Source organism: Mandrillus leucophaeus, unplaced genomic scaffold (assembly GCF_000951045.1).
Source record: "Mandrillus leucophaeus isolate KB7577 unplaced genomic scaffold, Mleu.le_1.0 Scaffold202, whole genome shotgun sequence".
Lineage (NCBI taxonomy): Eukaryota > Metazoa > Chordata > Mammalia > Primates > Cercopithecidae > Mandrillus > Mandrillus leucophaeus.
In genome coordinates, this window is record NW_012102055.1 from 3,259,179 (window position 1) to 3,274,499 (window position 15,321).

General features: G+C 42.3%; 1 protein-coding gene across 1 annotated transcript in view; it reads right to left on the reverse strand.

The window, feature by feature from the left end:
- The window catches only part of DZANK1 (double zinc ribbon and ankyrin repeat domains 1), a 97,223-nt gene that overhangs the window by 77,904 nt on the left and 3,998 nt on the right, over positions 1-15,321 (reverse strand). Inside the window, exons 3-6 of the mRNA XM_011979508.1 lie at positions 11,574-11,727; positions 5,550-5,664; positions 4,019-4,115; positions 2,917-2,984 (exon numbers count right to left, since the gene is read on the reverse strand). Of these exons, the coding sequence (XP_011834898.1) occupies positions 2,917-2,984; positions 4,019-4,115; positions 5,550-5,664; positions 11,574-11,727 (434 nt within the window). The remainder of the gene's footprint in view (positions 1-2,916; positions 2,985-4,018; positions 4,116-5,549; positions 5,665-11,573; positions 11,728-15,321) is intronic.

The window sequence follows — 15,321 nt, forward strand, 5'->3', positions numbered from 1 at the left end:
AACAACTAAGTGGGCAAGGTAATCCAAATATTTATGCACAAAGAAAATATTTCTAGGCACATTACAAATATTTATGGCCACATGAGACTGCTTTTCTAAAAGAGCTCCTGTGTTTTATCATATACGGTCATTCATTCTTCAAAATGGTATGTTTTACCTCAGAAGCAGTGTTCTTATTTGGGTCATGCCAGGGTGCACTGCCCACGGATTCTGAGTGTGCTCATCAGCCCATCTGATAACCAGAGAACCCTTCTTTCCAGAAGATTGGGAGAGGCAATCTTCCATGCAGAGGGGCTGCCCTTTTGTTTAGTGGGCCTTGCAAGCAGGCCTTCCCAGGTCTGGTCCTCTGGCCTGGGCTTTGTGGTTCTCCAAAAAATATAGTGAATGGGCATATGAAAGAACCTAGGAGGTCAGGCTGAGTTACACCTTGGCCTTAGAGTCTAGAAGTGAAGGAAAGAGCTTGACCTTGGGATAACTGGTCTTCTAGGCCAGTGATTCTCAGTGTGGGCTGATCAGCAAAGTCATCTGTGGACTCCATCCCAGGCTTATGGACTCTGACTATCTAGAAGGACTGCAGGGAGCATAGCTGGGACTTGATACATATTTAAAGTTTCCCCTGGGTGACTGTGATATGCAAATGGGTTTGGAAACCATGCTTTTTGCCTCCTTTATACTTGATGGTAAGTGTGAGCAGCCATGGAATCATGGGCACACAAGAAGCAGTTGTGGTTACACAGAAAATGTGACTCCAGGTACATTAAACTTGGCACTCAAATAGGAGGAAGAGAACAAGGGCTCCTGGGTTGCCCTTAGCTGCCAAAAGTCCAAATTGGATTTTATAAACATTGAAAAATCAAAGCACTATAATAGTAGGCAACTAGTGTAAGAGCATCTTTCTTGTGTTATAGTAGTAAGAATGCATTGATATGCCGTTTATTTACTTATTTATTTATTTTTTAGATGAAGTCTCACTTTGTTGCCAAGGCTGGAGTGCAATGGCACGATCTTGGCTCACTGCAACCTCTGCCTCCCTGGTTCAAGCGATTCTTCTGCCTCAGCCTCCTGAGTAACTGGGACTACAGGTATGCAACACTAGGCCCGGCTAATTTTTGTACTTTTAGTAGAGACAGGGTTTCACCATATTGGCCAGGCTGGTCTTGAACTCCTGACCTCATGATCCGCCCACCTCGGCCTCCCAAAGTGCTGGGATTACAGGTGTGAGCCACCGCACCCAGCTGATATGCCTTTTATTAAGGTCATAAGTCACCTCTATCTTGGCAAAGCCAATGGGAATTTCCAATTGTCTGTCTCTATCTAATTAGAACCTGCAGTAACATATGACATAGAGGAACTTCTCCTTGAAATTCTTCCATTTCTTGGTCTCCATGGCAACATATTTTTTTGGTTTTCTTTCTACTTTCAGGCTCCTCCTCCCCTGCTCAACCTCTAAGTTTAGGACTTTCTTCATTTTCCTTCCCTTCATTTTCTGTACAGCCTTGACTAGTGATCTCATTCAGACCTAAGCTTCAAATACCATCAACATATTGAATATTTCCATATTTCTAAGTACATATCTCCAGCCCTGACCTTTCCTGAGTGTGAACTTGCATATCCAACAGTCTACTCAACACCCTATTTGGATGTCTAATGTGTCCTTGGACACCTGCTCCTCTCTCATCTTTTCCAGCTTTGTCAATGGCACCATCATCTCCAGATACTCAGGACAAACCCTGAGAGGCATCCTTGGCTCCTCACCTTCCCTTCCAGCTATTGGATCCCTCAGCCAAGCCTACCTCCTATCCTGACTACCTCTACAACCTTGGTCCAAGCCACCAGCATTTCTCACCTGAACAAAAGCCCCCTAAATAATGTTCTCTCTTTCCTCTTCCATGGCCTAATCTCCATACTGTGGCCAAAGAGAAAACTTCTTTTTTTTTTTTTTTTGAGACTGAGTCTGGCTCTGTCGCCCAGGCTGGAGTGCAGTGGCCGGATCTCAGCTCACTGCAAGCTCCGCCTCCTGGGTTTACGCCATTCTCCTGCCTCAGCCTCCCGAGTAGCTGGGACCACAGGCGCCTGCCACTTCGCCCGGCTAGTTTTTGTTTTTAGTAGAGACGGGGTTTCACCGTGTTAGCCAGGATGGTCTCGATCTCCTGACCTCGTGATCCGCCCATCTCGGCCTCCCAAAGTGCTGGGATTACAGGCTTGAGCCACCGCGCCCGGCCAAGGGAAAACTTTTAAATGTAAATGGGACTGTGTCTTGTCTGCCAAACAGATTCCCTTTACAATTAGAATATAATTCACACTTCTTACGGTCAGACTAGTGTCTATGACTCTCAACCATGCCTGACCATTAGAATCATTTAGGGTTTTTTTTTTTTTTTTTTTAAATGATGCTCAAACTCCACTTCAGACCAATTAAATCAGAATTTCTGACGCTAAACCTTGGGGATTGGTTTGAACCTCCTCAGGTGATTCTAAGGTGCAGCTATGTTTGAGAACCACAGCTCTAGACACTCTGGCCCCAGCCACCTTCTGCCTCATCTCCCACTTTGCTAATCAGGCCTGAGAATGTGGATTTCAAATAAGTTCCCATGTGATGCTGATGCTGCAGGTCTGGGGATCGCCTCTGAGAACCACTGCTGTATCTCATTACCATTTTATCTTCTTCATGACACTTACCACCATTTTAAATTTTCTGTTTATTTACTTATTTATTATCTGTCTGCTCCCAAGCCCAATAAAAGGTAAGCTCCATGAATAGAGGGACTTTTCTTGTCAAACACAGTATTCCCAGCACTATAACAGTGCCTAGCACATGGTCAAAAGAGGGGGAGGTGCAGTCTGAAAGTATTTCATGGGAAGCATTAAAAATATAAGAGGTATTTGGGTACCCTAAAGATTGTCCTTAGAAGTTACCTGGGACTGGCGGGTGGGTGGTCTAGAACCTGATCCTCCACTGTGAGCTGGGATTTCCAGTGGACTCTCTGAAAAGCGAAGATCTTTCAAAGTTTTAGGGTCAGTTCTTTCACCTACCTGGAGGTCTACAATGATATTAAAAACATTACTCTTTGAGCATCTGTAATTATACATAATCATGCAAAGATGTCTTCACAGTGGGAAACCTTTTAATAAAGAACCACTGTTACCACATTGCTTTCCTAGAAGTAATAATGATGTAAAGAGCTCCCGCCACACACTCAATGTATTAGAAGTGAGAAAGAAAAAACAAGCCCAGACTGAGAAGATCGTCTTCCCCGCTGCACTCTACAATAGTCCACGTCAGGCTTGGAAAACAGACAGATCAATCCAGTTGCAAAGTTAGCAGGAAATATTATATCTCCCAAGAACACACTGCAGCTGTAATATGTCGTTAACAGCCCCCTCTTTGCATGACTAGTCTTTCTTACTCACTGAGAAACCCTGTTCTCTAAAATCACAGATTATCAGAAACTTCGCTGTTTGAAATTCTCAGTAAGAACGAAACATCTAACTCTTGCCTGAGGAATCTAGGCCACTTTGCCATAGAGAAGCAGCCTCCATGTCCAACCCTGGTGCAAAGATAATCATTTCTGAACACAGTATTCCCCGTGTATCTTTGTAATTTCCAAGGCAACAGAACCCTGGGTCCCCTTCCCAGTCGATACCTGATGCTGATCCCTTCACACCCAGACCAGCTTCGCTTTGAGCCTATCAAAACTCTGCTTTCATTTATATTTCACCCAAACTCCACTCTTCCCCCAAACTCTACAACTCCAGTGTTTCCTCTGTTTGGTGAGATGCCCCCATGGCTCCCTGCGATGGGTCAAGAAATCTGACTTGGTTGGACTGCTTGATCCTCCTTCATGATCTTAAGCTGTTAGCAAGGACAGTATAAAAACTCGAAGTACAGCATACTTCCCTGCCCCAGTGTTTCTTATTCCAACACTTCTCCAGACAAGAAAACATGCAATGAACATGCCATGAATCTCTCTGGTGGGTTCAGAATACAAAACCTTGTTTTTGTTCTGTCACAACATACCTGGAAACTTTCTGAGGTTAACATTCCAGCTGCGTTGATTTTCAGAGTTCTGATATTTCTTCTTTAGTTTTGATCCAACTAATCCATTTTTGAATTCCTAGGAATGAAGAGATTGCATATCACTTACTTGGTTATTCCCATGTGAGAATTAAAGCTGCACGATAGAGACAGGGTCATGGTGTGCATTTCTTATTTGAAAGAGTTTACGGTTGTTTTCATGAAGTAATCCCTGTTTCACTTTATTCTGGAAACATGCAGCTTTGTATCTGGGCTGGGCTGCTCAGTTGGCAGCACGTCTGGATGTAGGCCTCACCAGGTGAAGCGGCCAAGGCAGGAGGCAGGGAGCAGCACATGCAGGCAGGATGCTACAACTGTAGGAGTCTGGGTAACAACAGAGGGACCACCAAGTCCAGAGTGGCAAAGGCAGGGTAGGGTCAGACCAAAATCAGACTTCTGTACACGACCTGCGCACACACAGTCCTTAAACACTCTTCCCTCTGGACTTTCTCCATGGACTTGGTCCCTCACACCTGATTCAAGCCTAAGCACCTGCTGATATATGTGGGCTCAGCCCCCACAGGTGGCCCCTGCCCAGTGTAGATCCTTGCCTTGATCACACTTGAGCCCTACCCATGCCTGCATCCACTGCTTTGGTCCTACAACCTCCTCTCTAGCCTAAGGTCAAGCTTAAGCGAAACCCCTATAAACTTCCTCTGTCAATCCCAACAACATCCCTGTGACCAAGACCTCTGGGTTGGCCGCCATACTGTAGACTAGCCCATCCTCTGGTTTAGCTCCTTGAATCTTTCTCATTGATACTCACACCCAGTGCCTGAAGCTTCACACATCCTTCTCAGATAGATCTAATTGACTCTTCACAGTGGGGAGGCTTTGCAGATATTTGGGAATAAAGATTTCAACATAAAAGAATTCTATGCCCACTGAGGACTTCTACTTACCCAAAGCATCTATTCAACAGATACACAATCACTACCCTCTCCTGCCTGCCCCTGTGCAAGGCAATGAGTATAGCAATCATGCCACCTTGGAGCTTATAATGCATAGGCAAGATAAACAAGGAACAAAGTAATCACATGCTCAAAGCAGTTTATAAAAGAAGGCCTGGGTGCCAGGATAGCAGTGATAGGGCATAGCATACACAGTTCAGTTTCGTTGGAGTATATGTAGAGGGTTCACAGACAAAGCAGGAAAGGCCGACCAAGGGCAGAAACTGATGACTTGGATGGAAGGCTAAAGGTTTCTGGTTTTTTCAGTAGGTAAGAGAGAGCCACTGAAGACACTGGAGCATGGACCCCAGTGCTCAGCAGGTATTCTCATCTTCAGGGTAGATAGGAGACTGACGAAAGGCTGAGAAATCAGTGAAGATGCTTTGCAATGGTTGATAATGACTTCAATTATAAGGACCTGACTATCAGCAGAGGTAAGGTAATAAAAGGCAAGATCTGCTCACTGAGAAAGAAGGAACCAAAATACAATGACAATCTGAATGGATGATACTTCCATTACTTGCCTGCCTTGAAGAATCTTTGAGAACATTTTCAACATTGTCTTCAGGAGAGACTACATTCGGTGGTTCATAGCCTACCTGAAACACCTTTGTCACAATGCCACTCTGTCTGCAGTCTCTGAAAATTATTATTAAAAAAGGAAAAAGTCTGTGTTACACAAAGATTAAAAAACAAAGTGGCTAACAATTAAGATGATTTTATTAAAGTACCTTAGTCTAGCTACTAAATTTATTGCATTTCAAATTGAAGAAATCAAATGTAATTTCTATAGTCTTTCCTTACTTACTTCCTTTTGGGTTATTTACTGCTGTGTAACAAACCACCCCAAAGGTAGTGCCTTCAAACATGCATCTATGGATTCACGGTCTCCACTGAGTAGGTCTCATCTGAGCTCTTTCATGTGGCTGCCATCAGACATCAGCAAGGGCTGGAGTCAACTGAAGGCTCAACTGGGCTGGATGTCCAAAACGACTTCTCTCAAATATGCAAAGCCTGGGCTGGGGTAACTGGAACAGCTAGGAGCTCACCACTCATCGCTCTCACTCAATCTCCATCTCTCTGTCCTTCCCTTTCTCTCCCATGTGGTTAGCTTGGGCTTCCTCACAGTATGGAAGACTCACGTAGTCAGATTTCCTCCATAGTACCTAGCTACCCCAATCCCCTGCTACTGTTTTTGTCCCAAGAAACCAAAGCAGAAACTACAATACTTCTTGTGATCTCAGAAGTGTTTGGCATCATTTCTGAAATATTCTCTTGGTCAAAAGCAAGTCACAATGCCAGCAGAAAGGCTACAAAAGGGCATAAATACTGGGAGGCATAGTTCATCACGGGCCATTTTTGAAGACTATCTACCACATTCATCATAAAGATATCAGACCATAAGCCTCAAACTATTCTAAAACAAAAAATGTGTTACCTAGGTCATTCCACATGAATCAAGAGCATTTTCCCTGTCTCATCTGTAGGCAGTGTAATATATGCTGCGCTGGTAGATTCCATAACTCAAATACTATCATGTTTTCCATTCATTCATAATATTTCACAATTCATCTTGTTCTCTGATGCAATAAGAATTTCATGAGAAGACAATGTAGCAGTGCCCATGACTAAAAACTAGTGGTGATTTTATTTCAGTACCAGTAGCTCACCTATACTCTACTTTTTATCAGCTTTATTGAGGTATAATTTACATGACACAAAATTCATCTATTTTAAGCAACCGGTTCAATGGGACTCAGTCAGTGTAGACAACTGTGCGAATATCAGCACAGTGGAAATATTTAGGACATTTCCATTATCCAAAATAATTCCCTTGTGTCTGTGTGCAGTCACTCCTTGCTACCACCGCCTATCTTAGGCAACCACTGATCTGTTTCCTATCTCTATGGTTTTGTCTTTTCTAGAAATTTAACATAAATGTAATCATACATACGCAGTCATCTTACGTGTCTGGATTTTTTATTTATCTCTTTTTTTGGAGGCTCATCCATGTTGTTGTAACTCACTCATTGTTATTGCCGAGTAGTATTCCATTTTATAGATATATCACGATTTTTATGTCCATTCCCCAGTTGATGGTCATTTGGATTATTTCTGGGTTTGGGTTATTATGGATAATGCTGCTATGAACATTCACACATAAGTCTTTATGTGGACATGTTCTCATTTCTCTTCGATAGATACCGAGGAGTGGAATTGCTGGGTCACATGGCAGGTATGTGTTTAATTTTCAGAAACTGCCAAACTGTGGCTGTTCCATTTTACATTCCCACCAGCATTAGCTGAGGGTTCCAGCTTCTCCACATACTTGCTGACACTTGATATTGTCAGCCTTGTCGATGACCTGTACTCTCAATCATGTTCTCTGTAGGCATTCGCTTGATATGTGTCCTTTGTCTATCAAGATATAGGCTTGGCTGTTGTAACACAACAATAGTGTCTTTAAGGCAGGACATGGTGGCTCACTCCTGTAATCCCAGCACTTTGGGAGGCCAAGGCAGGTGAATCTTGAGGCCAGGAGTTCAGGACCAGCCTGGCCAACATAGCAAAACCCTGTCTCTACCAAAAGTACAAAAATTTAGCTGGCTGTGGTGGCACACACCTGTAATCCCAGCTACTCAGGAAGCTGAGGCACAAGAATTGCTTGAACCCAGGGGGCGGAGGTTGCAGTGACCCAAGATCACACCACTCCACTCCAGTTTGGGCGACACAGCAAGACCCTGTCTCAAAAAATAAATGAACGAACAAACAAACTAACAAATAGAGGTTTAAACAAGACAGAAGTCATAGGGTATAAGCAGTCTAGAGCTGGTATAGGGGTGTCATGGTGACAGGAACATGATATCAAGTTTCTACCTTGTTACTCCATCATTTCTATGACATTGCATTTATCCTCATGGCCCAAGCTGACTGACTAACCACATCTACATTCCAGCCAATTGGAAGCAAAGCTCACCCTTTCTCTTTAAAGATACAATCTTAAAGTTGAACACATCACTTCTACGTGTATCCACTGGCCACAGCCCGGTACACATCTCTAACTAGGGCAACAGGGATTGGGAAGTATCTTCAAGGCAACCACGTGCCTGGCTAAAAATCATGGGCCCTATTATTAAAGGGAAAAACAGATATTGGGGGACATCCAGCAGCCTCTCCCACATCATCATGACCATGCTTGACATATTTATTTGATGTGTTTAACTCTCACCCCTCCTCATTTGCATTGAAAGCTCACCTTTCCTGTGTTATCCTTTCTATGTGATTATGGCTCACTGGTTACCACAGCCCGTGTTTCTATTTGCTCTGGCCAGACTCTTGATACTTTTTATATTTCCAATTATCTTTCTTCTTCAGGGTTCTTTGTCTGCTTTGTCCTTACTCATTTTCATACTGATCTTTAATACATATTATCTGTGGCATTAGCATTTCTTCAGCAACTGCTCAGATTTCTTACATGTTCAATTTTTATATTTCTTAAAATTTTTGAACCTTTAAGTAAATAAGTATCCCTGGATCTTAGAGGGGAAGATTTATGAATCTATAAATCTGGTTTTGTTATTATCTTTTTTAAGAAGAGATTTAAACAGGGAAATTTAGCCACCTATGAGTCACTCCAGCCAGTGAACATGCGAGTGTCTTCTGATCACAGAAAGCTGAGACGTTATTTCTAAATACTGTCACTCACAGTTAGGTAGTGACTATTTAGACGAATTGTATATTTCTTAGAATTTTTTTCTCCATCTTCTAGGAAGGTAGCTTAAAACTTCTACGTTGTTTAATGTTAAAGAGATTCACAAATCTGGTTACAGATATAGATGATCTTTTAGATGAACCACTTGCTTAACTCATTCGCCTCGGCATCCATCTCATCTGCATGTTCACCTTTGGCCCCAGACCTGTCATCCAAGATCCAATTGTCCTTCCTGTTAGCACACACTTCCCAGACATCACAAGCTTCTCCATCTAGGGATCACTTGAATCTTGGATGGTCGAGAGGCTCCCAGAATGCACACTTACAACCCCACATGAGGTCACATGAGTAGAGGCCTGGCTCTTACCCACTTATTCCACCCCCTAAGATCCAGGCTGTTTCCCCCACCCCAGCTGGCCCTTCCTTGGGGAACCAGCTAAGGCATTCACTGTTTGAGCTGAAAATTCAAATGTTTTTTATATAAATATATAAATTTTTTATATAAATATATAAATATTTTATATAAATATATAAATATAAATATGAGCACATCTGAAATACGCTAGTACTGTTAAGTACCTTTCAGAATAGACACTTAGAGGGCACAGAGCAGAACGGTGAGAGGCATAAAGAATGACCTTATTTTTTACTCTCTCTCGAAAGCCTTATTAACTCCTTCAAACTGTATAGTCAGTAATTAAATTGCTTCTTCATTTTACTAGTACTTGCAGCTTCTAAGGAGGCCTGCTTTACAGCATTTGGCCACCAGAGTATTTAGCTTCTTAATTTTATTATTATTATTATTATACTTTAAGTTCTAGGGTACATGTGTACAACGTGCAGGTTTGTTATACATGTATACATGTGCCATGTTGGTGTGCTGCACCCATTAACTTGTCATTTACATTAGGTATATCTCTTAATGCTATCCCTCCCTCATCCCCACAATAGGCCCTGGTGTATGATGCTCCTCTTCCCGTGTCCAAGTGATCTCATTGTTCAGTTCCCACCTATGAGTGAGAACATGCAGTGTTTGGTTTTCTGTTCTTGCGATAGTTTGCTGAGAATGATGGTTTCCAGCTGCACCCATGTCCCTACAAAGGACACAAACTCATCCTTTTTTATGGCTGCATAGTATTCCATGGTGTATATGTGCCACATTTTCTTAATCCAGTCTGTCACTGATGGACATTCGGGTTGATTCCAAATCTTTGCTATTGTGAATAGTGCTGCAATAAACATATGTGTGCATGTGTCTTTATAGCAGCATGATTTATAATCCTTTGAGTATATATCCAGTAATGGGATGGCTGGGTCAAATGGTATTTCTAGTTCTAGATCCTTGAGGAATCGCCACACTGTTTTCCACAATGGTTGAACTAGTTTACAATCCCACCAACAGTGTAAAAGTGTTCCTATTTCTCCACATCCTCTCCAGCACCTGCTGTTTCATGCTCATCATCAGAGAAATGCAAATCAAAACCACAATGAGATACCATCTCACACCAGTGAGAATGGCAATCATTAAAAAGCTTCTTAATTTTTAATAATTGAGATGACTTACCTTGATAGAAGTGGCTTGGCAAGTGAGAAAGGGCTACATGTTCCAACATTTTATAAAGAATAATAACGTGCATATACTCCATTTGCAGAACCCATTTAAAAACAATAATAATGTGCATAAAGGGATTGTTTCGTTTCATTGTATTTGTTTTAATTTTCAGATGCCAAAGCAATCATGTTTGCTGTGGAATGTGTAGCTCTCCTCAAAAAGCCATGCAGTAATTCAGTCAGTGGGGGCTGGGGCTAGAGTCCTTTCAAAGTAACAGGGCCAGCCCGGTACTGTATTTAGTTTGGGGCTTTTTTTTTTTTCTTTTGAGACAGAGTGTCACTCTGTCACCCAGGCTGGATGCAGTGGTGCGATCTCAGCTCACTGCAACCTCTGCCTCCTGGGTTCATGCCATTCTCCTGCCTCAGCCTCCCAAGTAGCTGGGACTACAGGCGCCCGCCACCACGCCCAGCTAATTTTTTTGTATTTTTAGTAGAGACGCGGTTTCACCATGTTAGCCAGGACGGTGTCTATCGCCTGACCTCGTGATCCGCCCACCTCGGCCTTCCAAAGTGCTGGGATTACAGGCGTGAGCCACTGTGCCCGGCCAGTTTGGGGCTTTTAAATGTTCCCAAAATATGGCCAAACCTGCATTGCTGGAAAAATAATTCCTATATCACAGCCACACAGAATTGCCAAGCATTTGAGTTTGTTTGTTTTTTTTTTTTCCCACAACACATGGTGAAGGTTTCCAAATTGAATAGTGTTTCTATATTTGAAAATGGGAAAAAGTCATTAAGAAAAAAAAGGATAAAGAAAAAAGTATGGTAGCTAATATCCAACAAGTTGAAATGACAGTAGCTTTGAAGGCCAATTAAGTCGATACAAAATGAAATTGAGAATGATAGTTGTAGGCTGCACCCTGGGGAATGAAAGAGCCACTCCATGAACACAGTATTTTCTTCAGAGCCACATGGAGCTCTTCAGAGGCCCCCAGTCCTGGAAAGGATCTTCCTTCCTGAAACCCCAATGTGGAATTTGAAATAAAAACAGTATTAATATACATAACACTTCACTGAGCTATCTACTTATGATTTCTGTACCTCACAGTATGCCTCAAGGAAAGGCCAGTAAAACACAAATGTTACGTATGTAAGCCAAAATTAAAATAACATTTCAGTAGTGTCCTTCTAATGCAGCACTGATTCTGATAGGAAAAAATGAATAAAATTAGAACACAATGTTATAATATCATAAATTAATTTAATCACCATGCTCTTAACTTACTTAGAGACAGCAATAGCTTTAACTTGTATTTTTCCATCAGGCAGAGTAATAGGTTTTGTATACTTAAATGTGTTATTTTCCCCATAGCCAGTTCTCTTTAGAAATTCAGGTTTGCTGCCATCCAGAGTATAATATATGTTGACATCTGGAGTGTCTGAAAAATCCAACACAGGATAACTATAATTAACACCAAAGTAGCAAGTCCCTGAATAATGCCTATAGGTCAGTTTAAGATTTGAGATTTGCCGGGCACGGTGGCTCACACCTGTAACCCCAGCACTTTGGGAGGCCGAGGCGAGCAGATCACAAGGTCAGGAGATCAAAACCATCCTGGCTAACATGGTGAAACCCCATCTCTACTACAAATACAAAAAATTAGCCAGGCATGCTGGCAGGCGTCTGTAGTCCCAGTTACTGGGGAGACTGAGGCAGGAGAATGGGGTGAACCCAGGGGTCGGAGCTTGCAGTGAGCCGAGATCCTGCTACTGCACTCCAGCCTGGGGGACAGAGCAAGACTCCGTCTCCAAAAAAAAAAAATTTAAGTGTGTGATTTAAGATTTAAAGTTGTGATTTAAGATTGTGTTAATCAACTTAAATAACTGACCTATAGGTTATTATATACACATAATGGAAATGAATAGTAATAGCAATAATGCAGTTCTTTCTCTGTACCAGCACTGTGCTTTACATGAATGAGCTCATTTCATCTGTACAACCCTATGAGGTAGATCCTATTTTACACCCATTTTATAGATGAGGTAACTGAGTCCCAGAAAGATTAATAAAGTTGCTAAATAATAAAGGAGTTGTGATTTGACTTCTGCTAGGTTGGATACACAGCCCATGCTGTTGAACCACTGTGCTCTTTTGCCTCTCCAACAAGGCACTGATACAAACAATATTCAAGATTCAACAGGTCAAAAAGGGTATACAGTGAAAAGTCTCGCCCGACCTGTGACACCAGCTTCCCAGAGACTATCAATGGGATCTTGAGTAACCTTCAAAACTATTTTATATCCATACAAGCATTTATGTACATATTCTTATTTTCCCCTCTTTTGCCACAAATGATGGCATACTATACCCTGTTCTACGCAGTTCTTTTTTCATTTATCAATATGTCTTATATTGGTACATAAAGAGCTTCCTAGGAAATAAATAGCAATTTTTTTTAAAAAAAGAGCTTCTGCATTCTTTGTTATGGCTGCACCACATTCTCTTATATAGATGAACGATCATTTAACCAATTCCCTACAGATGGATCTTTAGGCTGCCTTCTTTTTTCCTTTTCTTTATTTCTTTTGCAGTTATAAGCACTGTAAGAATAATTTTGTAAAGAATTATTTCTGTAAATATATGGGTAAGACAAATATGTAGAACTAATACTGCTGAGTCAAAAATATATGCATTTGTAATCTTTTTTTTTTTTTTTTTTTTTTTGAGACAGAGTTTCACTCTTGTTGCCCAGGCTGGAGTGCAGTGGTGCGATTTCAGATCACTGCAACCTCTGCCTCCTGAGTTCAAGCGATTGTCCTGCCTCAGCCTCCTGAGTTGCTGGGATTACAGGGGCCCACCACCATGCCCAGCTAATTTTTGTATTTTTAGTAGAGACAGGGTTTTGCCATGTTGGCCAGGGTGGTCTCGAATTCTTGACTTCAGGTGATCTGTCTGTCTCGGCCTCCCAAAGTGCTGGGATTACACGCGTCAGCCACTGTGCTCTGCCAGCATTTGTAATCTTTTTTTTCTTTCTTTCTTTCTTGAGATGGAGTCTCGCTCTGTCGCCCAGGCTGGAATGCAGTGGTGCGATCTCGGCTCACTGCAAGCTCTGCCTCCCAGTTTCACTCTATTCTCCTGCCTCAGTCTCCCAAGCAGCTGGGACTACAGGTGCCCGCCAACACGCCCAGCTAATTTTTTGTATTTTTAGTAGAGACGGGGTTTCACCGTGTTAGCCAGGATGGTCTTGATCTCCTGACCTCATGATCCGCCTGTCTTGGCCTCCCAAAGTGCTGGGATTACAGGCGTGAGCCATCATGCCTGGTCGCATTTGTAATCTTGATTAATATTTCCAAACTGCCCTCCGTGGATGGTTAAGCAATTTACACTGCCATCAGCAATGCATGAAAGTACTTATTTGACCACAATCTTCCTCATATAGTGTGTTACCCAGTTTTCTTTTAGTTTTCCTAATTTCCTAGGTTAAAAAAATACTATCCTGTAACTCATCTTTCTTGCATTTTGAGTAAAACTCACTAATTCATTGCAACAAATGTTTGCTGAGTACCTATTATGTACCAGACATCATGCTAGGTATAGGGGATATGCAAAAGCATATCCGAGGGTCTCCTTGCATATCCCCTGTACCTAGAATGGTCCCTGCTCTCACGGAGATTATGTTTCAGGAAGGACACTGAAACAGTAAACAAACAAGGAAATACAGTTTGTCAGGTGGTGATTAAGAGCTTGGAATAGGTGAAGCAGGGATAAGGTCTGCTCAGCAAGCAGCTGAAGGGGTAGGGAGAAGGGTGAGGAGAAGAAACATTTTCCTATGTTTAAGAGACCTTTATATTTCCTTTCCTACAAAATGTCTTTTCATCATTACTCAAAAGAAGATACACGAGTGGCCAACACACTCATGAAAAAATGCTCATCATCACTAATCATCAAAGAGATGCAAATCAAAACCACCATGAGACACTATCTCACACCGGTCAGAATGGTTTTTGTTAAAAAGTCAAAAACTAACAGACGTTGGTGAGGCTGCAGAGAAAACAGACACTTACGTGCTGTTGGTGCGAATGTAAATTAATTCAGCAGCTTGGAAATTTCTCAAAGAAATAAGAGTTGAGGCTGGGTGCTGTGGTTCACACCTGTAATCTCAGTACTTTGGGAGGCCCAGGCAGGCAGATTAAAAATACACAAATTAGCTGGGTGTAGTGGCACACGACTGTAATCCCAGCTGCTCTGAAGACTGAGGCATGAAAATCACTTGAACCCGGGAGGCAGAGGTTTCAGTGATCCAAGATTGCATCACTGTACTCCAGCCTGGGTGACAGAGTAAGACTCGGTCTCAAAAAAAAATAAAAAAATAAAAAAAGAAGAGTTGAAATACCATTCAACCTAGGAATCCCATTACTGGGTATGTACCCAAAGGAAAATAAATTGTTCTACCAAAAGGACACATGCACCCATATGTTCCTCACAGCACTATTCACAATAGCAAAGACATGAAACCAACCTAGGTGCCCACGAATGGTGAAATGGAGAAAGAAAATGTGGTACATACACACTATGGAATGCTATGCAGTGATAAAAAAGAATGAAATCATGTCGTTTGCAGCAACATGGATGCCGTTGGAGGTCATAATCCTAAGTGAATTAACACAGGAACAGAAAACAAAATACCATGTGTTCTCACTTATAAATGGGAGCTAAACACTAGGTACAAATGGACATAAAGATGGTAACAATAGGCTGGGCGCGGTGGCTCATGCCTGTAATCCCAGCACTTTGGGAGACCGAGGCGGGCGGATCAGGAGATCAGGAGATCAGGAGATCGAGACCATCCTGACTAACACAGTGAAACCCCGTCTCTACTAAAAATACAAAAAAATTAGCCGGGCGTGGTGGCGTGGGCCTGTAGTCCCAGCTACTGGGGAGGCTGAGGCAAGAGAATGGCGTGAACCCGGGAGGCGGAGCTTGCAGTGAGCCGAGATCGCGCCACTGCACTCCAGCCTGGGCAACAGAGCGA